Genomic DNA, 27,345 nt, shown 5'->3' with positions numbered 1-27,345 from the left:
TGCAAATATGAAATTCATAACTCATTTATTGAATATATATATGCAAGGATACCAATAAAAAGAAACTAATACTGCAAACTACAACTTTGGAAGTAAAGCCAATATAACAGGAACAAAATATACATAACATTGTAGATAGGAATGCATTTACCCTCTTCCATACATTCCTTGTCTTTACACCTAATGTAAATGTATGCTAGAGCAAAAGCTGCAAACGTTAGCCTAACCTGAGTGCTTTTTGACAAGCAACAGTTCTCCAGGATCCTTTAAGGGTTGAGATGTCACTGTTGACTAATGAATGTGCATACATATGCATATATAGAAAATGCTTCGACAAGTATAGGAATCAAGAGCTGTGTTCTGTTTTTTAACCTCCATCACTAACACAGTGGAATCTCTTTCAGGTGACATGGAAGAAGAGTTACTATTTGCTATAAAGTACTTTCAGTTCTCTTAAGATTAATTTCATCTAATGAGGATTAATTTTCTTGTCAATCTGATGCAGCATATTAATATTTTTGGAACGCACTGATTATCAGCTGCCAGAGAAGTCTGATACTTCAAATAGATTATCACCTCTTCATCTTTCACTCTGGCTTAGCACAAAGTTATTTTTCATATAGGCAGCGGTACACAGCAAGCTCTCTTCCTTTCCATGACATTTTAGGGACAGATTCAGTATAACCATACATTCTAGATCAGCACAGCTCTTTGTACGTAAAAGATCAGACTGTGGGGAGTGTAGGTGTAACTCCTACTAGAGCCTTATCCCAGAACCTCCTGTGGATCAACACCTGGTGAAGGAGTAGACCTTTTGCTCACCTACCTAATCTGTTTCATCCTAGCTAGCTGCACTGACGCTGGCACTGCACCGGCCTTTCACCCTTCCTTGAAACGGAGTGATAGCACAGCTTACTGCTAGAGTGTTTGATCACGCCTCGAGACTCTGGCATTACACCAGCTGTATCCTCAAGTTATTTGAACAATATCCTTCTGATGCCTGTCCTTCCTTGGTACAGTCCTTTCTTGGTCTAGCACAATCGCAGATCTGTTAATATAGAGATACAGTGAGTTGGGGAGGTCTGTTAATACAGGGATACATTGAGGTGGGGAGAAACCTCCCTTCTCAGAGGGTTCCAGGCGCCTCAAACAGCACACATTACTCTTGCGAGCAAAAGAAATGCCCAAAGGACAAAAAAAAAAAAATTTTAAATAAAGTGAAACCAGTTTCATAAGACAAGTTTTGTTAAATTCATGAGTTCTCTGATTGTGAGATGAAAGCAGAAGGTGCCTATTAAAAAAAACCAAACCCCTCAGTAACAAATAGACTGCATTAATTTAACTAGCTAGTTTAAACATACCTATTTCACCTATAGAGCACTTTCATTACTTCTAACATTTCTGGGAAGGCAGTAGATGCTCCAGAATAATCTTCAGTATATGCTTGCAAAGATTACATTGCTTTACCAAAAAAAAAAAAAAAAAAAAAATAAAAAATATTCAGACTGTCTGAAATTCCAAGCTAAAATACACATAAAAAGACAGTAATGGCAGTATTTTGTCTTTAAAAAAATGATGTAAATGTTGTATAGTATCATACATCGTCATGCTTTTTAAAACTACAATTAAGGATGTAAGAGATGTACAGTAAATACACTGCTGAGGTACATTTCTTCTAAATATTAACACCACAACAGAATTACTCCCCAGCAGGTGATGCTACTTGGGAACATATAAATACAATTTTTACATTGTAAGGCACTTTTACCCAGCATACATGAGTTGAAGTCAGTTATGACAAATTTGAGGCTCGTAAGAAAAGATTTTTGCTTTTGACTTTGTTTCCATGAATTCTGAATTAATGGCAGCGTAGTCAGGCCACCTCAGCACAGAGAGGTAACAGGTAAACCAGCCACTTACTTTTCTGCTACCCGAAGGTAAAGTGCTGCTGTGGTTCTTCGAGGCATGGAATGGGGTAATTTATTTCCTAACAGATGAATCGTTGGACTGAATATTATACTAAGCAACTGACACACTATGAATTAGAGCTCAGTCTCAAATACAATCAGTATGCTGGCAGATCTACCCCATGCAACCTTAGTTAAAATACAGTAGCTGCAAACAAAGTGCCTTTCTTCCATGGGAGGGCCATGTCTGAGGCACAAATCTAGAAGTCATTTAAACATCGAAGGATGTCGTTTTGCATCCTAAAACTGTTCTGAGTGGCTGAAAAATGTTCATATTCTAGGAGAAACAAAACACCTTGATAGACAATTTCAATAACCGATCTGTCATTGCAATTCAAGTCACGCTTTTAATTTTGAAAGTTACAAATACAAAATAAAAATGATCAATGGCATCATGTTTAGAGCAGTAACTGAATATGTTCTGTACACAGCAATATTTCTTTCCAAAACGGCATTATTCTCCAGGAAAGCAAACAGAATTGATTGAGTTCTAACAGGTAAAATGTTAGAAACTCCAATATACAGTAATTGAGTCCCTCAAGACATTAAGGGAATGCATAAGAAGACAAATGACACACATTAAATCTCTTAAAAATACAAGTAAAAAATGCTACAGAAACTCATGTTACAAATGAACTGTTTTTGCAATACCAATCACAGAAGAACTGTAGCAGTTTATAGTCAAATCAGTGTATTTTGCTTGTTTCCTTCCTTCAAATCCAGAAGTTTTGTTGGGAATTCAGAGTGAAACAAGTCAAACCCCTAAACAAACAATAAAGTGATGCGATAGCAACAAACATATGGACTAGATTCAGCTTTTTGGTTTTATTTAAGTAAGTCTGAGAATGTGCTTTAACAGACCAATTGAAGAAGCTAGTAGCCATTAGAAACAACAAGGCGTTTTGAAAGCAGTCAGAGGACTGAGCTGTTAGGTTTGGTATAGCCTAGATCCGATTATTCCCTAAAGGAACATTGGACTCTAGCAAGTAGAATTCCATGACGTGATTGCTGACTTGACAGAAAGAGGAAAAAAAATAATCGCTAAAACAATAAGGATGATAAGCAGAGTTTCTCATATAGTGGTCATAAGACTAAAAAATAAATACCAATCTAGCAAAACAGGTTGTTTCCTCTTTCTTCTTGCAGAATATGGGACCTTTATGCATATTCTGGACAAAAGATGAAGTGTTCCACACACGACGGAACACTTGAGGTATGGACGTCAGATATGGTGGCTAAATTCCATAGTGAGTGAAGAGTTGTAACTCTCTGAAGTAAAAGAGATTGGGCTGCAGAGTCCAAACATTTGTAGGGTAAGGTTTTAATCACACTTAGTGAAGTGTTCTTTGTAAATCAGGGACACAGAAAGAGGTGGGTCCTCGGGGAAAGAATGAACTACAGCCCTTTGGCATGAGTTCTAAAGCTCACAGCTCAGAACCAACAGCTGCTCAAGTCAATCTCCCGCAAACAATGCTGGGCGGAATGAGCAATCACAACAGGAACAACCTGAAATGTTCAAGCGTGCTTCGGTGTACACTGAGTCCTTTTCTACTGTGTGCTTTGCAAGCAAAAAACAGAGAGCGGCTTTCCCATGTATAGCCTCCGTAACTTGTGTATGAAGAAAATGCAAAATTCACAAAGTACCAGCTTGTTGCCACCACGAACTTGTCCATGTTGTTAATTAAACTAGCTAAGACCTTTCCCTCGTTGCATGAATCCACTAAACAACTTACACATTCCAAATCTTAAGGTTTTTATTCAGTCCAGAAATATAGATCTTACTTCATTTCAATGTCTGCCTTAACTTTTGACACTGTACATATTACATATCATTTATATAGTGTTTCATTTTTTCCAGACACTGCAGACTACAAACTACATAATATTGACATGTAAAACTCTGCCACTTACTGAAGGCTCACACACATGAACGTTTCAGGCAGTTCAATGAAATTTCTAACAGAGTCGGGCAGTAAAGACTTACTAGCCCTTTTCTGATTTTAGAAAACAATTTAAAAGAATTAGTAGTTATGATGTCTTAGCCATTCCCACTTCTATAACTCTGTCCCTTGAACCTGTTTAAAAAACGATGAAAACAATAGTAAATTTAAAATCATACAGGAAAGCATTTAGCAGCTCTGACATTACATCTATATTTAGCGATAGAAACGAGGGCCTCCCTTCTTACACTGTTACAAAGTCAGCTGGATTTAAAAAACAACAATTCCTCCCCATTTTTCTACAGTATGCCAATAAAAAGTACTTATCTGCATACACTAGATTTAAATACTTCACTGCAATAAACTACATTAAATGTATATTGCGTTTCAGTCTCGGTAACAGATCTGTCAGGAGTAACTTCCATACCTAGTTTCCATTGAGCTGCTGCTGAGGAATGTCATTATGGTCAGTGCCTGATTTGCCACGGCTTTTGCTTTCTCTTTCTTCATCCTCTTCATCTCTTTCATCATTTCCACTATGGTTTTTACAATAGAGTCTAGCACAATAAAAGAAAGAGTGAGGACTTTTACTGAAAATATCTATCAGAACCAGACCCTCCTCTCAATTAGTTTTGAGAAGTGCTACAAGTCAATTGCTACCTCTTTTAACTCATTCATGGTTTTCAGTCAGGCATCAGTAAAACTGAGAAATAAAACAAGGTTGAAGACCAGGCAACAAAACTTGGATCAATTCTAGTTTCCAGGAACTGCTACTACACTGCTCAGAGAATGCCCTCTTGTGGGCACAGCCACACTGGCAACTCAACGTTCAGCAAGCAAACATGGAATGTTACAGGGTCCAAAAAACGTGAAAATAAGCTACAAAACATATTATCCAGGATTTCCTCAATATAAATTACAATTAATCGAGGAGGAAAAGATAACATAGGTCAATTAATTTTCTCATTTCTCTTATTACAACACTACTCGATAAATCTTAAGTTAGCAGAGTAACTGAAATATTTTGCAAAGTCAACAACTACTTAAAAATAACATTTAAAATAAATAATAGTCTCTTTTTTAATAACATACTTGACTAGTCAAGTTAGGCAGAAAAAGTGCCATGAAATATCTTCACTCTCATAATAGATTCAAGAATTACATAGGTCCTTACTTATAAATTCCTCGTGACATATTCTCAATGTATTTAGCTTTGTCTTCTACTCCACAGTGGTAATGGTATGTTTTTATGCAGGCTTTAATTTCACACCCGATAGTAGCACCAGGCTGGCTGCAAAGCGTGCATTTCTGGGCAGGGGAAAGAAGAGAAGGGCACTGTTCAGTCTCTTGCCTCTTAGTATTCAGTTTAGCGTTCCTCATATTTATAGCTATCATTTCGGAACAGAGTAATTTCTCTGGCAGATCATCCTTCCAATGAAAAGTTAATCAAAGATACTGTAAAACAGAAACTATATAATACTAACCTATTAAAATATGAACACTAGGATTTACCTGTCCATTGCATTGACTATTGCAACATGATTGCACGTATTACTGCATTTCCAAGATCACTGTATTGCCACTGAAGTTAGTATGTTAATATATAAAGAATTTTAAATGATTATTTTTCAGGGAACAATATTGTAAGTTGTTTGTTTTCTCTGCCCCTCCAAATTTCTTACCACTTTAAAAACATCCTGAATTTTAATAAAATACAATGTGACGTTTTACCAACATCCCCACCTCTGAGGCCTTAATATGTTTTCATATTAAAACACCAAAATAGTTGGAAACCCGTCTCTGCAAGAACATATTCTCTAAGTTTATTTGTAGTTTTACACTTTGTGCTTTTAGTAACACAGGATCCAAAGCTGTTACAGGAAGGTTAACAATAATTTACTATGTACACTGTCATAAAGAACACTAAATACCACATGCCCAAACTCCATTAATTTTAAGGTGATTTCTAGCCCGCTACCTGTCCCAAAAGTAACAATACATTCAAATTTTGGTTTTAGAAGCAGATGGAAAAGCTTTTTTCACAAAAGGAAGGAGGCAGAGCTATATACACCTTAGTAGAATCAGTGACACGTTCATCGCATTCTGCAGATACATACCATTCTTTTTCCTCTCTTGATTTCTTGAAGTACAGTTTTGATATCAAAATCACCAAACTCTGCCCTTGAAGTTGTTGTTAGCTGGACAGTGCCAGAAGAGAACAACTGTAAAACAAGCAAGTCAAAAGAATTTCAGGTCACCAACATGATTAGAACTTTTTTTATGTGCAGGAATATCTGAGCATTGAACATCCCCTTCTGCGATCTCAGACAGCATGTGCTCTGCCAACAAACTAGGAAAAACCCAACATCCTAAATGAGTAGTTAGTATGGTGAGTATTCCTTCTGATACCCACCTGACTGCTTTATTACACCTGTTGCCTTGGAGAAATGTATTTTAAATGACAAAGGAGTAGACAAGAAATATGACATGATGAAAGCACAGAGTAATAAATGGGGAATATTACCAATTACACCACTGAACTTTTTACGAATATTCCATTTCCTTCCCTGTGACATATATACAATTCAGCTGATGTCGACATACCTGAAAAGCCCTGAGGGATTATCAACAGAGCACATAAACACCATCCCTACCATCATCATCCTGGTATATTCAGTTTAAACTGTTTTAAAATTCAAGCTCGGGTACGCAAAGTACTGAAGAGTAGACTAAGACTCAAGGCTGCTGGCACACACCAGCTCTCCGTTTAGCGAGGCTAGGTATAGAAAAACAATTAATACTCCACAGATTACCTGGACTATTTATTCATTTTGAGGTACAACAGGAACCACTGAGGTTTGTTACTCAAAGCCCTACCTCAGTCACAGAACGAGTTACATGAAAGATAGCGCTATCTGCTCATGTTCATTGAAACGAGCAGATTCTTTTCAGGCAGATGGTTCTGTAAATGTGATCATCTAAAGGCAAGGGTTTTCTAGACCTTCCATATCCCACTCTACGAGTCACACAGCCCGAACCCACTGCTCAGAAAACTAATGAAGTGCATGGATTCTTCCCAGATTTTGTCTGAATGTCTGTGGAGTAAAGGTATTTTATTTTTGGAGTGGATTCTTTTCCTTAAAACTGTTTCCTGTTTTCCTTTTTAAATATTGTGTATGCATTTAGACGCTAAGGGAGCATTTTTAATAAGCTAAAGAGTCTCCCTGAGCTAATTCCGTCTCTTAGCACGTAGCCAACTTTTATCCATATTGCCCGCAGTGAAAATAAACGAATTGCTCACTTTGCAACACTTCAGCGCTTAAAGAGATCATCAGCACACAGACAATACTCATGCATAATTACATGTGAGGGTACTGTATTAAAATCTAAAATAAGCAATTCAGACAAAATTCACACAATAGACTGGCTAACAACACCACTGTTACTCACCATGCACTTATAGTGTGCTGCAGCCTTTTTGGCATTAAATATATGAAGCTTTCCTCTAGCTTCATTTTCTTCTTCACCTGCATGACAGAATCCACATTTAGGTTTTGTATCACTGGGGCTGCTTCTGTGGGGAGACCTGTCTCTCTGAAAGAAAAACATTTTACTAAAATATACTGCTGGGTCACAAATAAGGTTGTAATTTTAAAAGCCTGTGGCCACCAGCTGGAGGCTCAGACAAATGCAAATTTTAATAAAAATGATATTTGCAGAGAAGAAATATGCAATTCTGTCTTCTAAGAAGTTTAGCATATTTACTGCTTACATAGGAACTGCTTTCTATTTCATCTGTGCCATGTGAGGACGTAGATCTAGTGTCTTCTGATTGCCCCTTTAGATTTGTTTTTCTCGGCTTTCCCTTACGACCCCTCCTTTTTCCTTTGGGAGGTGAAGGCTCCAACTCGTGTTCATTGATACTTTCTTCTAAATCTGCTTTAGAAGTTAGAAAACATCATCAAATAACATTCTCAAAAATTTTAGGCAAAACAAACCAACCAACCAAAAAAAAAACCCAACAAAAAACCCCCAAACCAGACAAGAAAAAACATAACCTGTATTCTCTGTATTTTGGTCAGAAATAAAAATAGCAGCTTTCCCCCATTTATTACAAACATGCAACTGCAGATCCTGAAAACATTATTTACTTCTTTATACATATCACACAGCTTTGCATCTTTATAATATAATATATGAAGAAGGTTTAGCATTTCTTACAACTTCTACTTTCAGACCCAAAATGTCTCCTCAGATACATATATTCACCTCCACGGAAAATAAGACTCATTTAAACTACACTGAAACCAGAAAGTGTTTTCAACCATGAAATAAGCTTTTAATTTTTTTAAATTTTTTTTTAAGATGCATAACTCCAATGTAAATTGTCCTTGATTTATGCCAGTGTTTCTAAATAACACCTCTCCTTGCTTTATTAATCAATGCCTTTTGACTGAAGAAAAAAAATTCACCCATTTTGCCTATAACATTAACATCAAGTTTTAAAACTGAAATGTATTTTGCCTCTATGAAACAAACCTAAAATTTCATTTTAGCCACAGTATATTTTTACATCTACAGCTAAAAAAGGCTGCCAGTTTACAGAAAACCACCCACACTGATAATATCCCAGAAAAAGTATTTATAGACCATTAGGAATATAAGAATGTATCTTTTTAATACAGATATACCAAAGAGGTCTGACAAGTTCCCGCGAAAGTGTCAGCTCAGGTGGTGAACGCTACGTAGAACTGCAGTCCCGTATTCTAGCAGAGTCTCCTTTTGATTGCTCAAAGCTCTGCAATTAATATGGATCAATTCTGCAAACTCAACTAGATCGTATTGGAAGCGATCTTAAATTCTATTTGATACTGACTAACCGGCTCTGTTCAGTCACTAACAACTTTCCTCACCATCAGCTGCTCACAGGAACGTCTTTCTTTTTACTTTTAATATGTAACAGCCACCCCTGCCCAAATGGCAAAGACGTTTCAGCAGACTTGCTTAAACAAACACACACATGCACACCACTGAAGAACCTGCTTCTCAAAATCCAAACCACAAACATCACTACGAGCCCCCAAACGGAAGGAAATCTTAATCAGAAGATTCAGAACATCTACTTTATACATTAATGGGACACTTAACCGCTGTGGTATAATTATTATTGTTATTTAAGCATTGCTATGGCACTTATCGCCATTATATCGTGGTCTCGCTAGCCAGAGAGGACATCTTACTTTGCGACTAAATGCTGCTCTGCCAGAACTCACCTTTCTTATCTATTTTCACATAAAAATCGAATCACGTTTCTATCTCATGATCAACAGCGACTCAACTGCGCAAGAGTTTGAAGTCAAAGACTTGAACATATTCTACAGCCACCAACTTGGAGCAGGAGATAACTCGACTCCTGGCCCGAAGCCTTGCGCACAAGTGTATCCTATTAAGGTCTATCGTCTCTGGCACTAATCCCCGAGAACGCTACAGCTTCTTGCACATTTATTAATGAAGGACAGAAAACTAATCCAAATGCAGCACCAACAGGTTATACTGAAACATAATTCCCCCAAAGCTTTACTCTGTTGTACAGATAGAAAGAGGCAAAAAATTGAGAATAGATTAATACAAATCTGCAAATTATTTTGGCTTTAACTGAGAGATTATTCAGTTATATACAGATATTCCCAAATTGCTACTGAAATACGTCAGTCTATTTACCACAACATTCCTATGGTTTAATATATATACTACCCTTTTGTTATTAGATGAAAAAAGCACCATTTAATTCACTTCGAAAAAATATAAGAACATACAGGATGACATGGATTATCTAATGAAACAATACGTTTTACATTTTCTTCTCAGAATTTACTGTCTAACGTTATTTTTCATTTATGATTACTTGCTGAATTCCCCAAGCAAGATTATGCAATTTAGGTTATCATACCTCTCAGGTTGCACATAGCAAATTTTATTACAACCGAAAACTTATTTCAAAGAAAAGAATTCTCTTTCATCTTATCCCTCATCATATGAACTCTCCACCAAATTATTAAAAGACATTTGTGAATCTTTGTCTCTACTTTTACATTTACAGAAATCAGAGATGGTTATTCTAGAAAAAAATCTTACAAAAATGTGACTATTGAATTCGTGACCCTTTAAATAACATCACTAAGAAGTTAAAAATATTTCTTTCAAAACCATTCCACAGATTTCCCTACTGTATCTGATGAAGCAAAACGTAGTCCATTCACCAACATTCCTTATTTTTTCCAAAGTTTTTATCGGTTCTGTCAACCATAATGCTTTCCACCTTTAGTCCATCCTTATTTTCTAAATAACATTAAAACAGATCCTGAGCTCTTTACAGTCACACTTTCAAAACTGGAAGTGAATCATAATTGCTAAAACCCAAGCGCACATTATGAAAACCAACTTTTTGTAAGAAATGTCACAGCCTAGTTCTAAAGTGTTATTTTTTTAGTCTACAACTATTAGAATATTTAAGATTTGAAAAGTAAAAATGCTATATTTTTAAAAGATGGTTTCAGTGTAAGATAAAAAATACCAAGATTGCACAGCTTTCCTCAAAGGAACCCCCCTTTTCTGTGCTCAAAACTAGTAGTTCATTGAAATCTAGACGCTACCTGACTCCTTCATCAAAATAAAATTCCTTGCAGATTTAGATGTCCTCCAAGTGACATGGACCTAGAGATTAATACCACCGAGATGCGAGGATCTGCTCTACCACATCTGTCTGCAAGATTGATACCTCAAAACAAGAAAGTTTCGCTCATTTTTAACAGCACTATGAACTAGCGTAACAGTATAGGAAGAGAGAGATTGTAACCAGCTTTAAAATACACCTGCCCTGGATGGTCTTTACTGTTTAATATACAATTTGGTTTGTGCCCTATCCCTCCCCTCGAGCCCACTGCCAGCTTACCCTGTTTCCCTGGCATCTGATGGTTGGGTGTTTCCAACTTCTCATGTCAGCTTGAACTAAGGAAAACACAAAAAGTTGTTCAACTCCTCCCTGACCAGATGACGTTTTATCATGGATATCACCCCTACACTGAATCCCCTGAGATTCCCTACATATTCTTCAACTGCCCCCCATCCCATACCCCATTACTGCATCGATCGTTAGAAGCACCACAATATTCTCAACATAACTTTGTCTAAAGTCTTCAAAGGAGGTATCTTATGAGCTTTCTTCAGAAGGCTCTAAATGCTGTATCTGAAAAAACGAGCTTAATACGCAACATGGTGTGAGAAGGAGGGGTGGGGATAGAAATCAAGAGGAAACATTCTACATTTTAAAAAGCACCTATGAACATGATATTGTAAATTCAGATGAGCGGGAAGATGAGCAGCAACAAGCCCCAAATTTGCATTTTAGAAATCCCTGAGCAGTACAAAGTACCACAAAAAGAAGACTGGCAAAATGCTGTATTACATAAGCTGTTAACAGGGAGACTCAGCTTTAGAGAGAAATCTAAAAATTCTCCTTTGATCACGACCAGAAGGAAAAGGATCGAGATGTTTGGCTGTTTAAAATAAGGCTTGGCAGAGAAGAGGCTGAGATATCACTGTTCTATTCTATATTGCATCAGCTTGAAATATACAGGGAATCACCCTTCTCCAAAAGCTAGGTTAAAGCAAAGTAATAAAAGAACTAAGTGATTTAAAGGTTGTGAAAGAACAAATAAAAAGAGGATGTGTACAATAAAGGCCACTACTGCTCTCTGTATCCACCTCCTACATTACCTTAAACAATGGACTAAGTGAGCCAGAAGCAAAGGGGGCTAAGTCTGTGTGAGGAAGATAATAAATAAAACTGACTGGCAAAATATATTTGCAAGTAGGATTGTACATAAAAAGAAGGCAAAATGTAGAAGGTGGAAGTGGTTTAGACATGCTGCTACGTAAATCTGAAATCACACATAAGTATTTAAATTTTTACAATGTGTTTGGGATAAAAGAGAAACTAAAAACTACAAAGAACAAAATCAACCTTACTACATTTTTAGAAGAGAAACGGAATATAACAGAGAAAGAAAAAAGCACTTTAGCATGTTAAAGTAAGATGTCCTTAAAATATGGCTGAAACCCAATGATCCATGTGTGGCAACATAATTATCTTAAATTGAAAAGAAATGTCAAAAAACCCAGAAAACCTTATTGTCCCAGTAGTCAATAATAAAAATGGGAAAGCATATTTAAGAATTAATAAGAATCAGAGATTTGCATAAAAGCCCTTGCAAGCAAATACAGAATAAGGTAAACCTATCATGAAACAATAGTAGCTTTTATCAGCAAATGATGTGAAATTAACAATCAAAATGCTGAATGTAATTTTTAGTTTGCTTGTTTGTTTTTTAATGGAAAAAGACTAAGTTACATGAAATATCTGAACTGAAGAAAGTAAGAGTGGAGAGGAAAAAAATTAAATTACCCCTTAGGTCCCGTCACTACTATGTTTTCCAAGAGTATCAGATACCTCAAGGAACTGATGACTCTTGTCCAAAAGCTGTTTTTGACTGAGTAGTAGCTACGTTATGAAGAACGTGAGATTATTTCTTTAATGAAGTACATTTAACATAGAAAATGAATAAAATAGTCCTTCATAACTATACAGTCTAAATACTTTTACATGCAAACAATTGTTGGCAAAGACTGAAGGCAGACAATACACTTAGCTTATCTGCATAATCAGAAAGCTTATGACAAACTGGTATGATAAACCCATTAAGTATGAGTTAGCTGACCAAGTTTCTAGTTGTATAACGTCTTGCCTAGAGAGGAAGGAGAATTAGAACATGAACACCACAGGACACCTCCTTGGACAGGACAAACCGTTTGCCACATTACTTTTATATTTTTTTCCTTTTCCCTAAGAAAACACCATTGTGATTCTTCTGGAGAATCCCTCGCTAGTCTGTAATGGACTGCATAGGAGATTGCTGACTTACTGCCTGGAGCAACCAGTTTTGTCGTAACGCTACGTATACATTCGATGCCACGTTCAGAGCAGCATTCTCCACGAGACAGACAATGAGAAGGCTGAGGGGCAGAGCCCAGGAAGGATTTGTTCCCGTCCACCAGCAGAACTGTGCTGACACCCGACTGCAGCGTTACAGAAACTTTTATACCCGGCTGCATTAAGGCATGCAATGTTAGGCAAGCCTGTGCTGTCAATAGCGTTACACAAAATGCAACTATGAACAAACACCGATTAAAGAATCCAAAGATGAATCAAGATGTTACCTAACTATAATGCCAAAAAGTTTCGGATGTTTTTCCTGCCAGCCTCTGGTTTACACAGTGCTTTGAAAAAGTATTCGGTTTGATACAGACTGCAGCATCCCAAAATAGGTCTCACGGAGAAATATTATCCTGACTCAACTTGCTGAGCACTACGAGAAGCATAGATTTCATGTTTGATCTGTAGAATAACATGAAAAGGATGCTGAGAGAGGGAATGTCCTTATTTCTGCTGTGGAAACATAATTCTCCAAGGCTTTGAGTACAGCTACAATAGGAATTATGGACACTTTATTTTCTGACCCCACAGTTCCCAAGCATCTGTTTTAAACATTAACAATAGATGATCACATGGCTGTCTTCGTTATTCTTTGTTTTACTCCTATGTAACAGAAAAATGAAATTACGTTCTTATCTTAGTTTATATTAAAGTATACTCCTGATCAGCTGAATTTGTTTTAAATACAACAGAGGGGCCAGGGCAGCCCCACCTGCAGGGAACTGAAAGATACCAGATTTTACATTTTTCAACAATTATTTCCAGTACATTGGAATAAATTCCAGTAAATAGTTCCAAAATCTTAGTTCAACAATACTCTATTCTTCAAAAAGAATAAATGCAATTGTATCAAACTGAACAGTAATTCCAGTAATAGTCAGCTGTGATAGTTTGAAAGCACTGGCACCAATTCCTGGAACCTATTAGGTACTGAAAACTTAAGATGGCTTGCCTAAATTATGAATTAAACTATTACTTGAAGTTCAGGTCAGGTCATTTTGTTAGATTTGTAACCAGCAGGACAAAAATCTAGACGTGAAGCTTTCAGTAATAGCACAGAAGAATCGCTCTGAAATATATATACACAAAGGAAATACAGGAGACATACAAATTCCCTATTGTAGGTCACCTGAAGGCCAGGCCATACAGATAAATTAGACAAACCCAACAATGTGCTGAAACAGGTAATGAATTTAAGAGCACAATACTCTGCTGCCATGTCTCATATATCTGTATTCAAAGAAAACAGGAAGTAGTTCAGCAACTCTTGTCAATTAAAGGAAAATGAACTCCCATCACTCATTAATTTTGTCTTGATGAGTAGAGAGATACTTAGTCTGATGAATTCTTGCACCACTTGAACTTCATGACAGCAATAAATAACATCTAAGAGGTCCTTTTATTAGGTTTGAACTGGGTAACTTTAATTCCAACGTAGGTCTTTCAACCACATTTCCATGCAGCCTCAAGAAATTTTCTTTAGCTGTTAGTAAATGGTTAACAGATATTCTTTTTAAACTACAATTTCTAACAAAAGGTACATTAGCCCAATCTCAGACTTGAAGAGATATGCCCCCAAAACCCATCCATTTTCTAGGGAAGGGAAGGAAAAATCTCACTATTACGCAGCAGTTCTGCCTACAGAAAATAAACTGTTTTGGACTGCACCAACCCAAACACTCCTAAAAACTCTTCCAACATCCACTAATAGAAGTGACATAATAAAAATATTTGGATTGCAACAATTAAATCTGGATACAGAGAACAAAGGATAAAAAACCCAGATGTTCTACACCGACCAAGGAAAAAACCAAAGCAGCATCCCTGAGCAGGAGCAGTGAGTTTCCATTAAAAGGACCGATAATTCCAGTGCCTCTGTGCAACCTCCATTGAGTGACATAACCACAGATAAGCTTTAACTATTCTGTTATGAAAACACTGCTGAGAGCAAGGATTCACAAAAATGAAACAAAAACAAGAAAGAAAAAAAAGGCTGCTACGTTAGCATCTAGTATGCCTAGCTCGTCTGTTCACTCTTCTCTGCAAGCCCTTTCTGGTTTCACACACCACCATTCTTTCACATTTAAAGTCCTCTTTGATATTCACATTTTCCTCAAGAAAGAGCCAACAAAATACATATATAAAGCTTAATCTCACCATCCAACATCTTGCAGTTCTCGTTTCACTGCACAAATTTCAGCACTTAAATGTTAAGAAACAAACCCTCCAAAGTCCCTTCCTTAAAGCCTGAAATCCACCCTGTTTATGTCTGTCTTCTAAAGGTAATTAGTTTTCAACATAGCAAAATAACGTTGCTATACAATGCTGCAAGTCATTTCCCTAAGACAAATGCAATATGTATTTTTACTTTCTTTGAGTAAGAAGAGCCCCAGCTTCTGGCATTATCAAATCCATAACTGTAAGTAATAATATTCACTAGGTATAGTTCCCTAAATAGCATGGACTAAAAAGAGAACATATTCTACCAGAGCACTGGTAAAATTTCAGTCAAATATTGAACAAAACCCAGAATACAAATTGTATATGTATAGCTGCATATACTTCTAGAAGTGTAAAGCATAACAGAACTAAATATTTTAAACAAAAAAAAAAACGTGGGCCGAGTTAAATGCTAAGTAAGATGCTATTGGGCTCTCTGGCCTCAGTTTTTCTGAGTGATGTTGTTTATTCCTCCCTCTCCTACCCTCAATCCCAGAGTCTCTTTGGATGCATCTAGTTTAATGTTTTAGTAAACTGCCATCATCAACATTTAAGAAAAAATCCACTATGCCTCTAGTAATTTTTCCCGTGTCTCCTCAGACAAATATATCCATATAAAATTTAAAAGCCTTTGCTGTTAGAGAATGAGATTGTAGAATTGGAGATAATGGTTTCTGAAAACTCTTAAAGAAAAGCCTGCAAGGAATTCCAAGCAGAAAAAGTCGCCCATTGGCATTGGGCTCCATGCAGAATTGGGAGGCATTTCTCAATAGATGTCAAACACTGAGCCATTTGTGAATAAGTAGAAAAAATTATGTTTAAATATCAGTTAAAGTGATTAATCTCTGTCTGGACTCAGATGTCTTTCATATTCAGTTTCTGCTAACGAGCAAAACAAACCCCAAACCAAAGAAACAAAGTGCCAAACAACAAGACAATGTGGCCCAGTCTCTTTAGGGAATTAATATAACACGTATATTGCTCTTCCTGTTTAAACCTAGTAAGAGCAAAATCAGAGAGAGTGTTTTATACAAAGCACGTGACAATAATTATTTAAATAGACTAAAAAAAAAAATACCCATTTTTATTTGGGATTTTCTACTGCCTTCAATATCTTTCTGAACATTGAAGTAACATCCAAACCTTACCATGAATGTATTTACTACCCATAGCATAAAAAGTAGGATATTACCTTAAAAATACATTTGGCAGAAAGAGACTGAATTAATTTATGAAATTTCATCTTTACTAAATAAAGAGCCGCATACTCCTTATTAGTTAAATCTGATGACATCTCAGTTGAAAGCAATGCAAAAAGTAAACTAACAACTGCTCGCTTACCCAAATTCAGATACAGTAGGAAAAAGGAAAAAGAAAAAAATCCCCGCAGAAATACACAGTAGCACAACTAGTTTGGAATTTTAACAGACCACACAATTAATCTACTTTTGTGGCATATCACCCCACATGCATTTCACTAATCTCTGCAGAGACGCACAGCTTTCATAAATGTATCCATACAGAGTTTTTTTGTTTATCAAAATGACTCAGAAATATATCAACGAATGATCTGATCACAAACCTTTTCTTCTACTATTGGGTCCTTCTTATTTGAAGGGTTAAACTCTACTTAATAGTTCAAATAAAACCAGTGAATATTTAGGAACATTAGCAATAGCAAAAATCAGATGTTACCTGACATAATATTTTAGATGTGAATATTTAACTACAAATATAAGGCAGCTTCTTCCCAGAAGGGAATGCATTACTTCTATCCAAACTTTGTTTTGACAGAACATCAAATCCTTCGAACATCCTAAAATTTATGGCTTGGGTTTTTCTCCACCTCAACCAATAATTTTTAGAGAAAATACAGAAATCAGATGGGCTTCCAAACTCAGTGTTTCTCCAAAAAATGTAGTTCTAATTTTTACTGAAAACATTTATATTCTCCAGAAAAATTAAATTTAACCAAGTATCTTTCTACAATGGGAAAAATTTATATTGAATAATTAATTTTACCTTCAGAGTTATGCGTAGTTTTCTTGTGTTTTCGACATAAAATCCTATAAACAAAGTAGTTGAAAACTGTCAAGTCAGTCACGATTCACAGATTATTTACTCATCTTTTAAATTTAAATGCCAGTACATTTTTCTCCCACTTGTAAGACTCACTGATATACAAATCTTGCAGTGAAAATATGCTTTTCTAGCACATCACTATTTTGAATGCCACAATCATCATTAGATTTTTTTGCAACAGTCTTGTTTAGATTTCAAAGTGGGGTATTTTTTTGTTTTGCTTTGATGCTGTTTTTTTTTTTTTAAACAAAGAATGTGAAATATAAATACAAAAGTAAACATAGCAAATAAATAATAGTTACATGTAAATGCCTTGTGAGGGTTTCTCTCTTATCTGAGCTTTATCATGCAAAGCACAGTAGTAGTGATATGTCTTGTGACAGGTTTTCACATCACAGCCAATGGTCGCTCCAGGACAATGGCATAAAGAGCACATCTGTAAAGAAAAGGAAGCACGATTCATGTTACTGTTGGCTTAGTATTTCCAAGTTCAAAAAGAATATAGTTACCACTCCTGGTGACAAAATAAATGGAGTTATGCACTGGGCATTGGTCTTCCTGCTCTCAGGTGGTTTTCATAATTTATTTTAAAATCAAGAAGCAGCTTGTTGCAGTTACGCAACAGTATAATAACCATCATACATTGATTATCAATTCAACGAAGAAAACAAGCAATTTACTTCTGTGAAAGGTGTTTGATGAAGGTGACACAGCTATTCACCGAAATATCCGACTCCCGAGGACAGTCCGTTTGTACCAACCATTTCAGAAAAGTTAAAATCATGAATTGTATCTGTTTAATTCCCAATCACATTATGAAGGTAGGAGAAAAAAAAGACACCCATTTGGCAATGAATCTTGCAGTCAGAAATACCAATCACCTGCAAATTTACCGTAGTCTCAACAGCTAACTTTACTTCTTTTTTCTATACATATTTTTCCTAAAGTAATTTCCAAACCACTGAATTTACCGAAATATTTGTTAAATAGAATGAATTTATTTCAATTAGACTAAATTTTGCTCTTTATACTTCTACTGCAGAAAAGGTTTAAATGGGAGCCTGATGCTTTAGTCTTCTTTCCCAATAATTAGTTCTTCTCACATTAGACTCATCATTGCTTAGGATACACCAGCCATCATGCTTCTAAACTGATCGCTGCCCTTCTTAGAATATGTTAGAAAAGGAAGTGATTGATAGCATCACAATATTTTTCTCTGTATTATTTTTTTACTGACATAATAGTACCCCAAAATCTCAGAATTTCCCATTAAACTCCAATCTTTGTGGAATACACTTTGCGTCCACTGCACTAGCTTAGTCAAGTTCTTCTTGTTACTCTCCAATATGTCAAATAAATATACCACCAAAGTTATGTATCACCATCCTGTTTTTCAATTTTAACAAAGTTAACTGAACAGTAAAAATGTCAAAGCCTTGGATCATCTCCATTTACTCCTCTGCAAGCTCTGAAAGGGTATAGTTATATGCTGTTCCCTGGTTGTTATCTAATTTGTATGAGCATTTTATCTCATAAATTTATTATACGTTACAGTTTAATATATAATAATGGCTGATCAAAGCTCTTTACAAAAGCCTAGGTTGAAATCATATCCATCCAATCAATTTTAGTCAGTACTTCAGTATTTTGAAAGCCAGAAATGACTCAAAGAAAACTTTCTTTTTACGAACACCATGATGTACCTCTATGAACAAAACAGACCGCAGGAATTTTTAAATTGATTTACTGGTCTATGTTTCCTAACAACAATAAAATATTTATTCCATTGGTACAATTCCTGCTGTCCAAATCATCACTGTCAACGGATTAATTAATTCCCAAGCTATATCAGGTATATGTGAAGTTTGACAAGCTGCAAAATAGGTAAGTGCTTTGGAAAAAAATCCTCCTACGCACAGCTAACAGAAATAATAATATCAGCGTCTTGCACTCCCAAATATTTAGATTCATAAGTTTTTATGACTGCCCTACTAAGATTTCAATCTACAAACTTTTCTCAGACAGAACTAAACCATATTATCACCAGAAAGGCTTTACACACCACGGGCCTCAGTTTTCAGTGCATGCCTGGCCAGCAGCAGCACCTCCTGAAGGAGGGCAGCTGCGTAAATTCTATCAGCAGACAAATTTAGTCCAAGCTATCAATATAATTACTTCGCCCAGTGCACCACGCTGAGATATTTTTGCTCAATGTGTTCCCACATAAAAGAAGAGGCTAGAACAGAAAGCAGACCATAGAAAGGGGTATGTGGGCTGACTGTAAACATCTAGCTTTAAGCTTCCTGTACAAGTCAAGGCAGAAAAAGAGATTCCTCCAGAGGGTGATTCAGAGCTGTAGTTTTCTGACAGCTACAGACAGAGATAAGGCACTTAAGTTAAGATCTAAAATTTTATTGTAAATTCTCTCCAAATAGGAAACATCTCAGGACTATGAATCTACTAAGTTAAGCAGATCCAGGTTTTCTGCAAAAAGCTGAACGTAGTGCCTGATACGTACAGCTAGCGAGCTCCAGGAATATATCCAGCTGTGGCATCAGTAAAGGAACATAAAAACATTCAGAAGCAGAGCAAGACAGAAATCGCCAACGACATAAAAAGAAATAACCTTCAAGAAACATTTAAGAAACCCAAAAAGCAAAAAGTTTCTTTGCGATCTGTAGTTCCACTTACTAACATGTTTTTTGGAAAGTCTTAATCACAACACAAATGACTTGTGAATAGTTATTTCTTTCTGCTTAGCTAATTAGAGCAAGTAAAGCTCCCTGCATTGGAAAAGGTTCAAATGAAACACTGGATGAAAAATTGGCCTATTATTATATAATCGTAGCTCTACAATAATACTTCAGACTACTCTTAGTCGTCCAAGAACTGCTAAAGAGGTAAGCGTGCTTTAAATAACGAAGCTGAAAAATTTTCATGTGAGGAGGAAATTGATCGTTTGTCAAAAATGTTTTGAAAAAGTCCTAGTCACTTCCCAAAAGAAAAACAATTATTTCTAAAAAAAAAAAAAAAAAAAAAAAAAGAAATTTCTGAGATTAGCTTCTCAGGTATTAAAAACAAGTCATTGCTGCTTAATTCTCATGAATTCGAAATTCGATAGAGCTGTAATCACTATTGTACCCACGTACCTCATAAGATGCCTATATTCACAGTCATCTACTAAATCAATATAAAAAGAAGCAATAAAGTACTTTTGGTAGTTACAACCAGATTTTGGCAGCAAAACCAAATACTGGTAAAGGTACAATAATACCCTTGCCAAGTCCCTAAAACGTAGGTTTCATTCTGAAATCTAACAGAAAATATTAAATAGAAATTACTGGATTAGAAACATAAATTTGGGAAATGCTATTGTTTATATGCAGTCCATCAAACAGAAACACGGGCATAGTCTGTAAGTATTCAAATTTGCTTGGAAAAAATGCATACCTCCTACAACCATCTACATTTGCCAATAAGAAAGAAGTGACTGTAAAAGTAATAATTCTGGAATTATTTTTTAATAATTCCACGAGTAAGCTACAATTCTTAAAACAACATGTTTGCACTAGAGCAGAACTTGACTGAAATCAACAAACTACGTTTTATCCAACTTCAAGGGTTGGTTAACTGACATTTCAATTTCATTTCAATATAAGTATAAGCATATCTACTGAGGTTTTCTTTTTGTAAATCCAAGACCAATTTTACTTCAACATCTTCTTCTATAAGTTACCTATTACCTTAGAGCTCACGCAAGGTAGCACTTTAAAAAAACCCAACCAAATATATAATACACTGAACAACTTCATGGTAAACTCTATAAAAGGTAAGAAAATATTGTCTTCCATTTTCAAGAGCCAAAAATAGAGACTTACCAGTTTAGTGCCTCTCTTTATTTCTTTCTGAATATCTTCAATAGAGAATCCACCAAGACTCTCATTATCAGTGTGTGAAGATACCAGTGCAGATGAGAACAGCTAAAATTATAAAAACAAAACTTATTTTTTAAGTTTTAAGGGTATAAATGATATAGAACATTTATATATTTGAAACCCACAAAAATTTGAAATTAGAGTGATTAAGGATTTGTGCCCATGCCACAGCTGGTTGAATTTTTCATTTGTTTGTAGTCTGTTACTAGCTGAGTACATTCGTTTCCTTTTTCCTATGGGTTACTTACCATACATTTGTGATGTGCTGCCACCTTCTGGTTTTCTGACATCAACAATTGTCCACATTCATTATCTTTATTAGATCTACAAAAACCACACTTCCTTTGTCTTGAAGAGACTTTTTTCTGTCCGACTGAGCTTGTCATGATTTTAAATGACCTTAGAATGCCACTTCAATCCTCTCAATGCTACGGGAAAAAAAGGTGCAATCAGCATGTTAACTTCAAAAAAAGGCAATTTATCTTACAGTTTTATAAATATAGTATTAGTTGCTTGAAAGTGATCTGTCCCTCTCTACCCTTTTCTTTACTTCAATATATCCAAATAAACACACAGAGGCAGTATTTTAGCAACTTCTTATTAAATTGTATCAGCAAGAATTAGTTCTTTAGGCAAAAACATTTGAACATTAATATAAAGCTTCAGATACTAATATAAAACTTTACGGGGAAAGTAGAAATAAGTGGAAAATACAAGAAGTACAGCAATCGTCAGGGGAAAAGTTACTGCAACTCTTTCATCCCATTCTTATTTATTACAGCAAAAGAATTTGTAGGAAACGCACCACCTGTGCATACAATAACATTCACGCTGCTGAACTTCTTCGGAAACAGAAGCAAAGAAAAACCCCAAGAGTCCAGCAGAGCAGCCAGACCAGGTTTTGCGTGTACAAGCTCACAAAGTAGCGTGGCAGATGAGTAAGTACCCTTCATGAGGGCAGAGATGAGAAGATAAAACGTTACCATTTTCGGTATCACACAGATACTCTGTGGCTACTCAAACTGCACCAGGAACAAAATTGTAGAAGGATCTAGGTATGACTAAGGCGCTGCAATGGAAACCTTTGCGAGACCCACACTTAATTTAGCAGTACCACACTAGTTTTCAGTAAGTACACGAGAGCTGCTATTCTCATCTAAGAAAAGTAACTTAAAATTAAACTCAAAATGAATCAAAAACTTTTCATGCGGTATCAGCAACACATTTTAAAATATAACATTGTGGTCCGGATCCCCTAATCGGGCAGACACTGCGATTTCAAAAGTGAAAATATGCAGTGAGCATATGTGCATCTTGGCCTGGTATTAAGTAATTCATGTCCATTTGTTTCTACATCTCTCACAAAATAAAATACTGTCCTCTTCAAATAGACCCGCTCAGAGCTTTTTACTTTGGAGATCTGAGCCTTGCTGTCAGAATTGGCCACAACCGCAATAAAAGCATCCTCCTCAGCCTTTGTCTGCATTGGACTCATCTAAATAAGAAAAGCCACCACATAGTTTGATATTTCTGTTGAAAAAAATAATCCATCCATAAGAATAGCGGAGTTGCAGTACATCTGGACTGAGCTACAATGGTGATCGGGACAAAAATGCACGACTGTTTGCCGGAATTTGCATAGGCAAACCTGCCTGCTCCTCAGTGCTGTCACACTCTCATAATACCAATATCACTCACTATTTTTCTCATCGAAAGCAGAGGAATGTCATTAAGTTCCTGCCAGCACACGCTACTGCTAAAAGACAACCTTTTTAGATTCTCACGCTTCCGTTTTGACAGATTTTCACGGACTGAGTTTTAACTTGCAATGTTTGCTGCAAAACTCCTGCAGCAAAAGGTGTCTGTCCTGGATCTATTGCCTCTGCTTTACCAACAGCTTCATTTGCTTTCTTTTATAACTGGAAAGCAGTTTACTAGCCGGTGACGCATACTCATAAGAAGAATGCATAGATTTCAGATCTTGCTGATTTGCACAAAAAATGTGCCAATCTGGATAAACTAGTCACACCCTTTTGCAGTGGCAATAGAGAGTCCTTAAGTGTTAAACACAAAAGAATTACTATACTGTATTCTTCTAAAGAAAAAACAAAACAAGACCATTCTGTAATCCCTTCTGAGTAGAAAGGAGGAATGGGTCCTGAAGGAAAGATACACAGATTTTCACCTTTTTTTTTTTTTTTTTTAATAATTTTTTAAACTTAAAAAAAATTAAAAATATTTGGGAGCAGGAAAAAGACCTACAAAAAGAGAAGTAGGAAATAATAACACAAAGATTTCTTGTTTTCAGGTCACATTCAATAGCTCAACATAAATCACAACAGTGATGGGTTAGAAATATATTACGAAAATAATTTAAAATGCAAGAAGTTCTGCTTTGGTATAAATACTTTGATACACACATACATTCATTTGGTTCTACCTGTTTCATTTTATATTCAGGTCATACTATCACTATATTGGTAGCAATGATAGTAGTTCTTAAAAGGAAGATCGGGTATTTCCTTGAACACTTGCATAGGTTCTACTGACTTGCAAAAATGAGAATTACTGCTATAAAAAACAGCTATCCCTCAATTTAACAAGCAAATTCATATTTTAGAAAATGCAAATAATTTATAGAACACATAAAAATTTATTGACTCTCATCATCTTTAATTTATAGGAACAGTAACTTTCCAAGAAACAAGATTATAAAAAAGTCTTCCCACTGCTTTATGCTTTCCAGCGCACTAACAGACACGAGAAGGCACGTCATGACAGCAAGACTAGAACCTGACTTCTTGAAGTACTTTTGCATAATTAATTTTTTAAGGCTCACGGTGAAGTTAAAAGTAATGCCAATATTTACTTGATGATGCATGGATGTTGATGTTATAACAACAACAAAAAAATTAAATTAGCAAATACTATGTTTTGAAATACTTATTCAATCATAAATAATTTAACACTTGAAAAATTACTTGAAACGTCAACAGACCAAAAAGCATCAGGGTATGCCAGAAAGGAAACTCACATTTTTTTCACCATCAGATTAAATTACTCTGAAAGCATTTTACAAGGATATCTAAAAGTTTTCTTCCCACCCCTGCGTTCTTTGCATTTATGTTTTCTGTATCACTAGGCATTAACACTATTTATACATTTTTAAAGGCTGTGGAAGAAACCCTGAGCCCGAGAAATATTTCAGAAGCATTTCGCCTGTAGACCTCTCCCTAAATTATATTTGCTTTCTCACAAATGTGAAAAAATGCTACCCGGGGATCAGTTTTCTTTGTGCCAAAATGCACGTCTTACTCAGTCCATTTAAAAATATCCATTTTCTGAAAAATATGAACGAAGTTATGCAGCTATGCCATAGACCCGGAATTCTGAATGCAAACACTCATTTTCTGCTTTCATCTCTCGAGTTAAATTGCCTAAAAGCAACTAATCCAGTTTGCCAAGTATCAAGCTACTTTTCAATGGAACAAGAAAAATAATGCAACTTAAAACCAGCTCGATATTTCTGTTTTCCACATTAAAAAACCTAACAAATGAACAAGACTTATAAAATAGTGTTTAAATATACTGTTGACAGCATCTTGCTTGTCAGCTTTGTCAGAGAAAGTCTTACAGATTGGATCACAGAAAGCGATGTACTATGGAATCACTGACTATGAGATTATACACTATCTCTACCAAAACGGAACACGTGCACTACAAAACATAGATTATTACATATAGATACGTTTTCCACACGCTTGGTCCAAAAAAATAAAAAAGTTACATCTATTCTAAAATCACAAAAGAAGAAACTCATTCGGTGATTTTTCACTCAAAAATTGGGGTTCATTTGCATTCACGTTTCTTAACGTCCACTAAGGTACTCAACATGGTGCTTCCCCTAATAGCACTTTTATTTAATCTTTAAAGCAGCATGTTTTACAAACTCATATGGCTTGCACACTGTTTTACCGAGTTCTTCTAGACAACAGATTTTTCAAATGTAAAAGAAAAGTGCAAGTTCAATGACTCTCAGGCAAAGAAAAATGCTCTCCGTGTATGAGACATTGTTCAGCACTGAAGAACGGAAAGTAACCTGGATTCCAATTTCTATTTACTGCCTGAATATGTTTCAAGAGCTACTGCCTGTTTATAGGGGTTAAGGCCTCACTTGTATTTCCAACAAAGGACAGTGATCTACATGCTACACCCTCTCATGTACAGTTTGTTTTGCTCTGTGGCCTGTATGATTACAAAATGACACAAAATTATTTAGGATTTAAATTTATATGTCAAGAAAACTTCAGACAACCAAGGAAAACCTACAAGAGAAGTATACGAGTTTCGTAAAATTTCATTAAACGTGCTGAAGTGGTTTGGACTCTCAGAAAACGCTACAGAAAACATTTGCGTCAATTTTTCAAGATGCTCACTAGAGATACTTGATTCTCTGTTCAAGAAACTATCAAGTGCTTTCTAGTTTCTAGGGTAGATCTGGGGGCATTATTTTGGAGAAGGCAGGGGGTGAAGCTAGGGAGAGGGGTGGTATCCTGTAGGTGTGCACAGGGGAGAACCCAAAGTCACAAGTCCCACAGAAATCTTTATCCAAGAGCTACGGTCGCACAGCATCCTACAGCCATTATAAAAAGTAGGATAGGAACTTATCTGTGCAACTTCCTTAAAAAAAAAAGAAACCAAAAGGGGGCAAAGGCGGGGGGTGGGGCCCAGCCCTGGAAAGTCTAAACAATAAGAATAAAGCAGGTAACTAAAAATTACACAAAAAGACCCTGCGGTTAGGAAGATCTGGCAGGCGGCACAGACCGATCTTCAGGAAAGTTTACACACACCCACGGGGAGCGGGAGATGAGCCGATACCGGCACCTCCGCCGCTCGCCTCCCCGGGGGGACCGATGGGGCACGGCACGGCACCCCCTCGGGGAGGGACGGCCGCCATCTCCCCCGCAGGGGCTCGGCCACCAGCACCGGCGGGGCCTGACCCCTCCCCGACGGAGGGCCTACCGAGGGGGACTCGGCGGGACGCGGGGCTCCCGGGGAGGGCGATTCCCCCCGCGTTCCTCACCAAATTTTGGGGGGAAACGGGACTCGGAGACAAGGGGGGGCGGATCCTCCAGGGAAGGAGGGAGCGGGCCGAGGCGGGCGGAGCGAGCGGCTGCCGTCGGCGCGGGGAGGGGAAAGGGGGGGCGGGTAACGGCACCGGGGGCGCCCCCCGAGGCGGCAGCGCTGGGTGCCGGGACCCTCCCGGGGCGGGCGGCTCGCTGAGGCCCGGGGAACGGCGGCGGGGCGGCGGGAGGGCCCGGCGGGCTCCCCGGGCGGGGGGCTGCGGGCGGGCGGGCCGGGGGGCGCCGTGCCTGCCCCCGGGCGCGCGGCAAAGAGGCGGTTGGGCGGGCAACGAGGCGGTTGGGCGCTGGGTCGGTCACTCAGTCACTCACCCGTGCGGCGGGTGGGGCGCCGGGGAGAGGAGCAGCTCGGGCACACCCCCACCCCCCCGTCGCCGCCGGTCGCTCACGGCCGCTCGCTCGCCGGGACCGTCCCTTTCATTCGGGGCAGGGGACGCTGCGCCGCCGCCGCCGCCGCCGCCGCCGAGCGCAAGCACGCACGCACGCACGCACGCACGAGCGGACGCACGCACGCACGCACGGCACGCACGGCGCGCTCGGGCCGCGACGGCGCGACGCTGCGGGGCGGCGCTCGATTGGCGCGCGAGGCGGCGCGGCGGGAGCGGGCCGGAGCCTGGCCGCCTCTCCTGCGCACGCGCGCCGCCGCGCGCCCTCCCCCCCCCCCCCCCCCCCCTCGCTCCTCCGCGAGGTCCGGAGGCGGGAAACGGAATTGGAGGGGGGAGATCTGCGCACGCGCAGTTGCCAGCCGCAGCCGTTGGAGGCGGGGGGGGGGGGGGGGGGGCCTGACTGCCTGGACCTCGCAGGCGCAGTGCCCCCACAGGCGGCGTGCGCATGCGCAGAGCGCGCGCAGGCGGGTGGCAGTGCTGCGGAAGCGCGGGGGGGTGGTGACGCATGCGCAGTGCGCGCGGGCGGTGCGGCCCCGAGGGCGGGCTCTCACAGCGCTTCAGGGGCGGCCCTGGCCTGGGTCGCTCAAGCCTTGTGGATGCGGGTCCAGCCTTATGGATGTGA

At 38.0% G+C, this 27,345-nt stretch overlaps 1 protein-coding gene across 4 annotated transcripts; it reads right to left on the bottom strand.

The window, feature by feature from the left end:
- Nucleotides 1-26,983, bottom strand: PHF6 (PHD finger protein 6). Of its 4 annotated transcripts, none has more exons than XM_074601805.1 (11): nt 26,650-26,843; nt 21,445-21,624; nt 21,140-21,241; nt 17,564-17,697; nt 17,202-17,245; nt 7,680-7,846; nt 7,358-7,501; nt 6,025-6,129; nt 5,082-5,215; nt 4,335-4,464; nt 1-1,048 (listed from the first exon to the last, which is right to left on the bottom strand). In XM_074601805.1, exons 2-10 carry the CDS (start codon nt 21,580-21,582, stop codon nt 4,335-4,337), a joined length of 1,098 nt encoding a protein of 365 aa, XP_074457906.1. In that variant the 5' UTR covers nt 21,583-21,624; nt 26,650-26,843; the 3' UTR covers nt 1-1,048. The 4 variants fall into 4 exon arrangements, with proteins under 4 accessions (XP_074457906.1, XP_074457904.1, XP_074457905.1 ...); XM_074601803.1 differs by having other exon boundaries at nt 7,680-7,843; nt 26,650-26,807; XM_074601804.1 differs by lacking the exon at nt 1-1,048 and adding an exon at nt 2,301-4,042 and having other exon boundaries at nt 26,650-26,983.
- Nucleotides 26,984-27,345: the final 362 nt, after the last annotated feature.

The sequence above is a fragment of the Larus michahellis genome, chromosome 9 (assembly GCF_964199755.1).
Source record: "Larus michahellis chromosome 9, bLarMic1.1, whole genome shotgun sequence".
NCBI lineage: Eukaryota > Metazoa > Chordata > Aves > Charadriiformes > Laridae > Larus > Larus michahellis.
The sequence above is the reverse complement of the archived record's forward strand: the minus strand, read 5'-3'. Positions and strand labels throughout refer to the sequence as shown.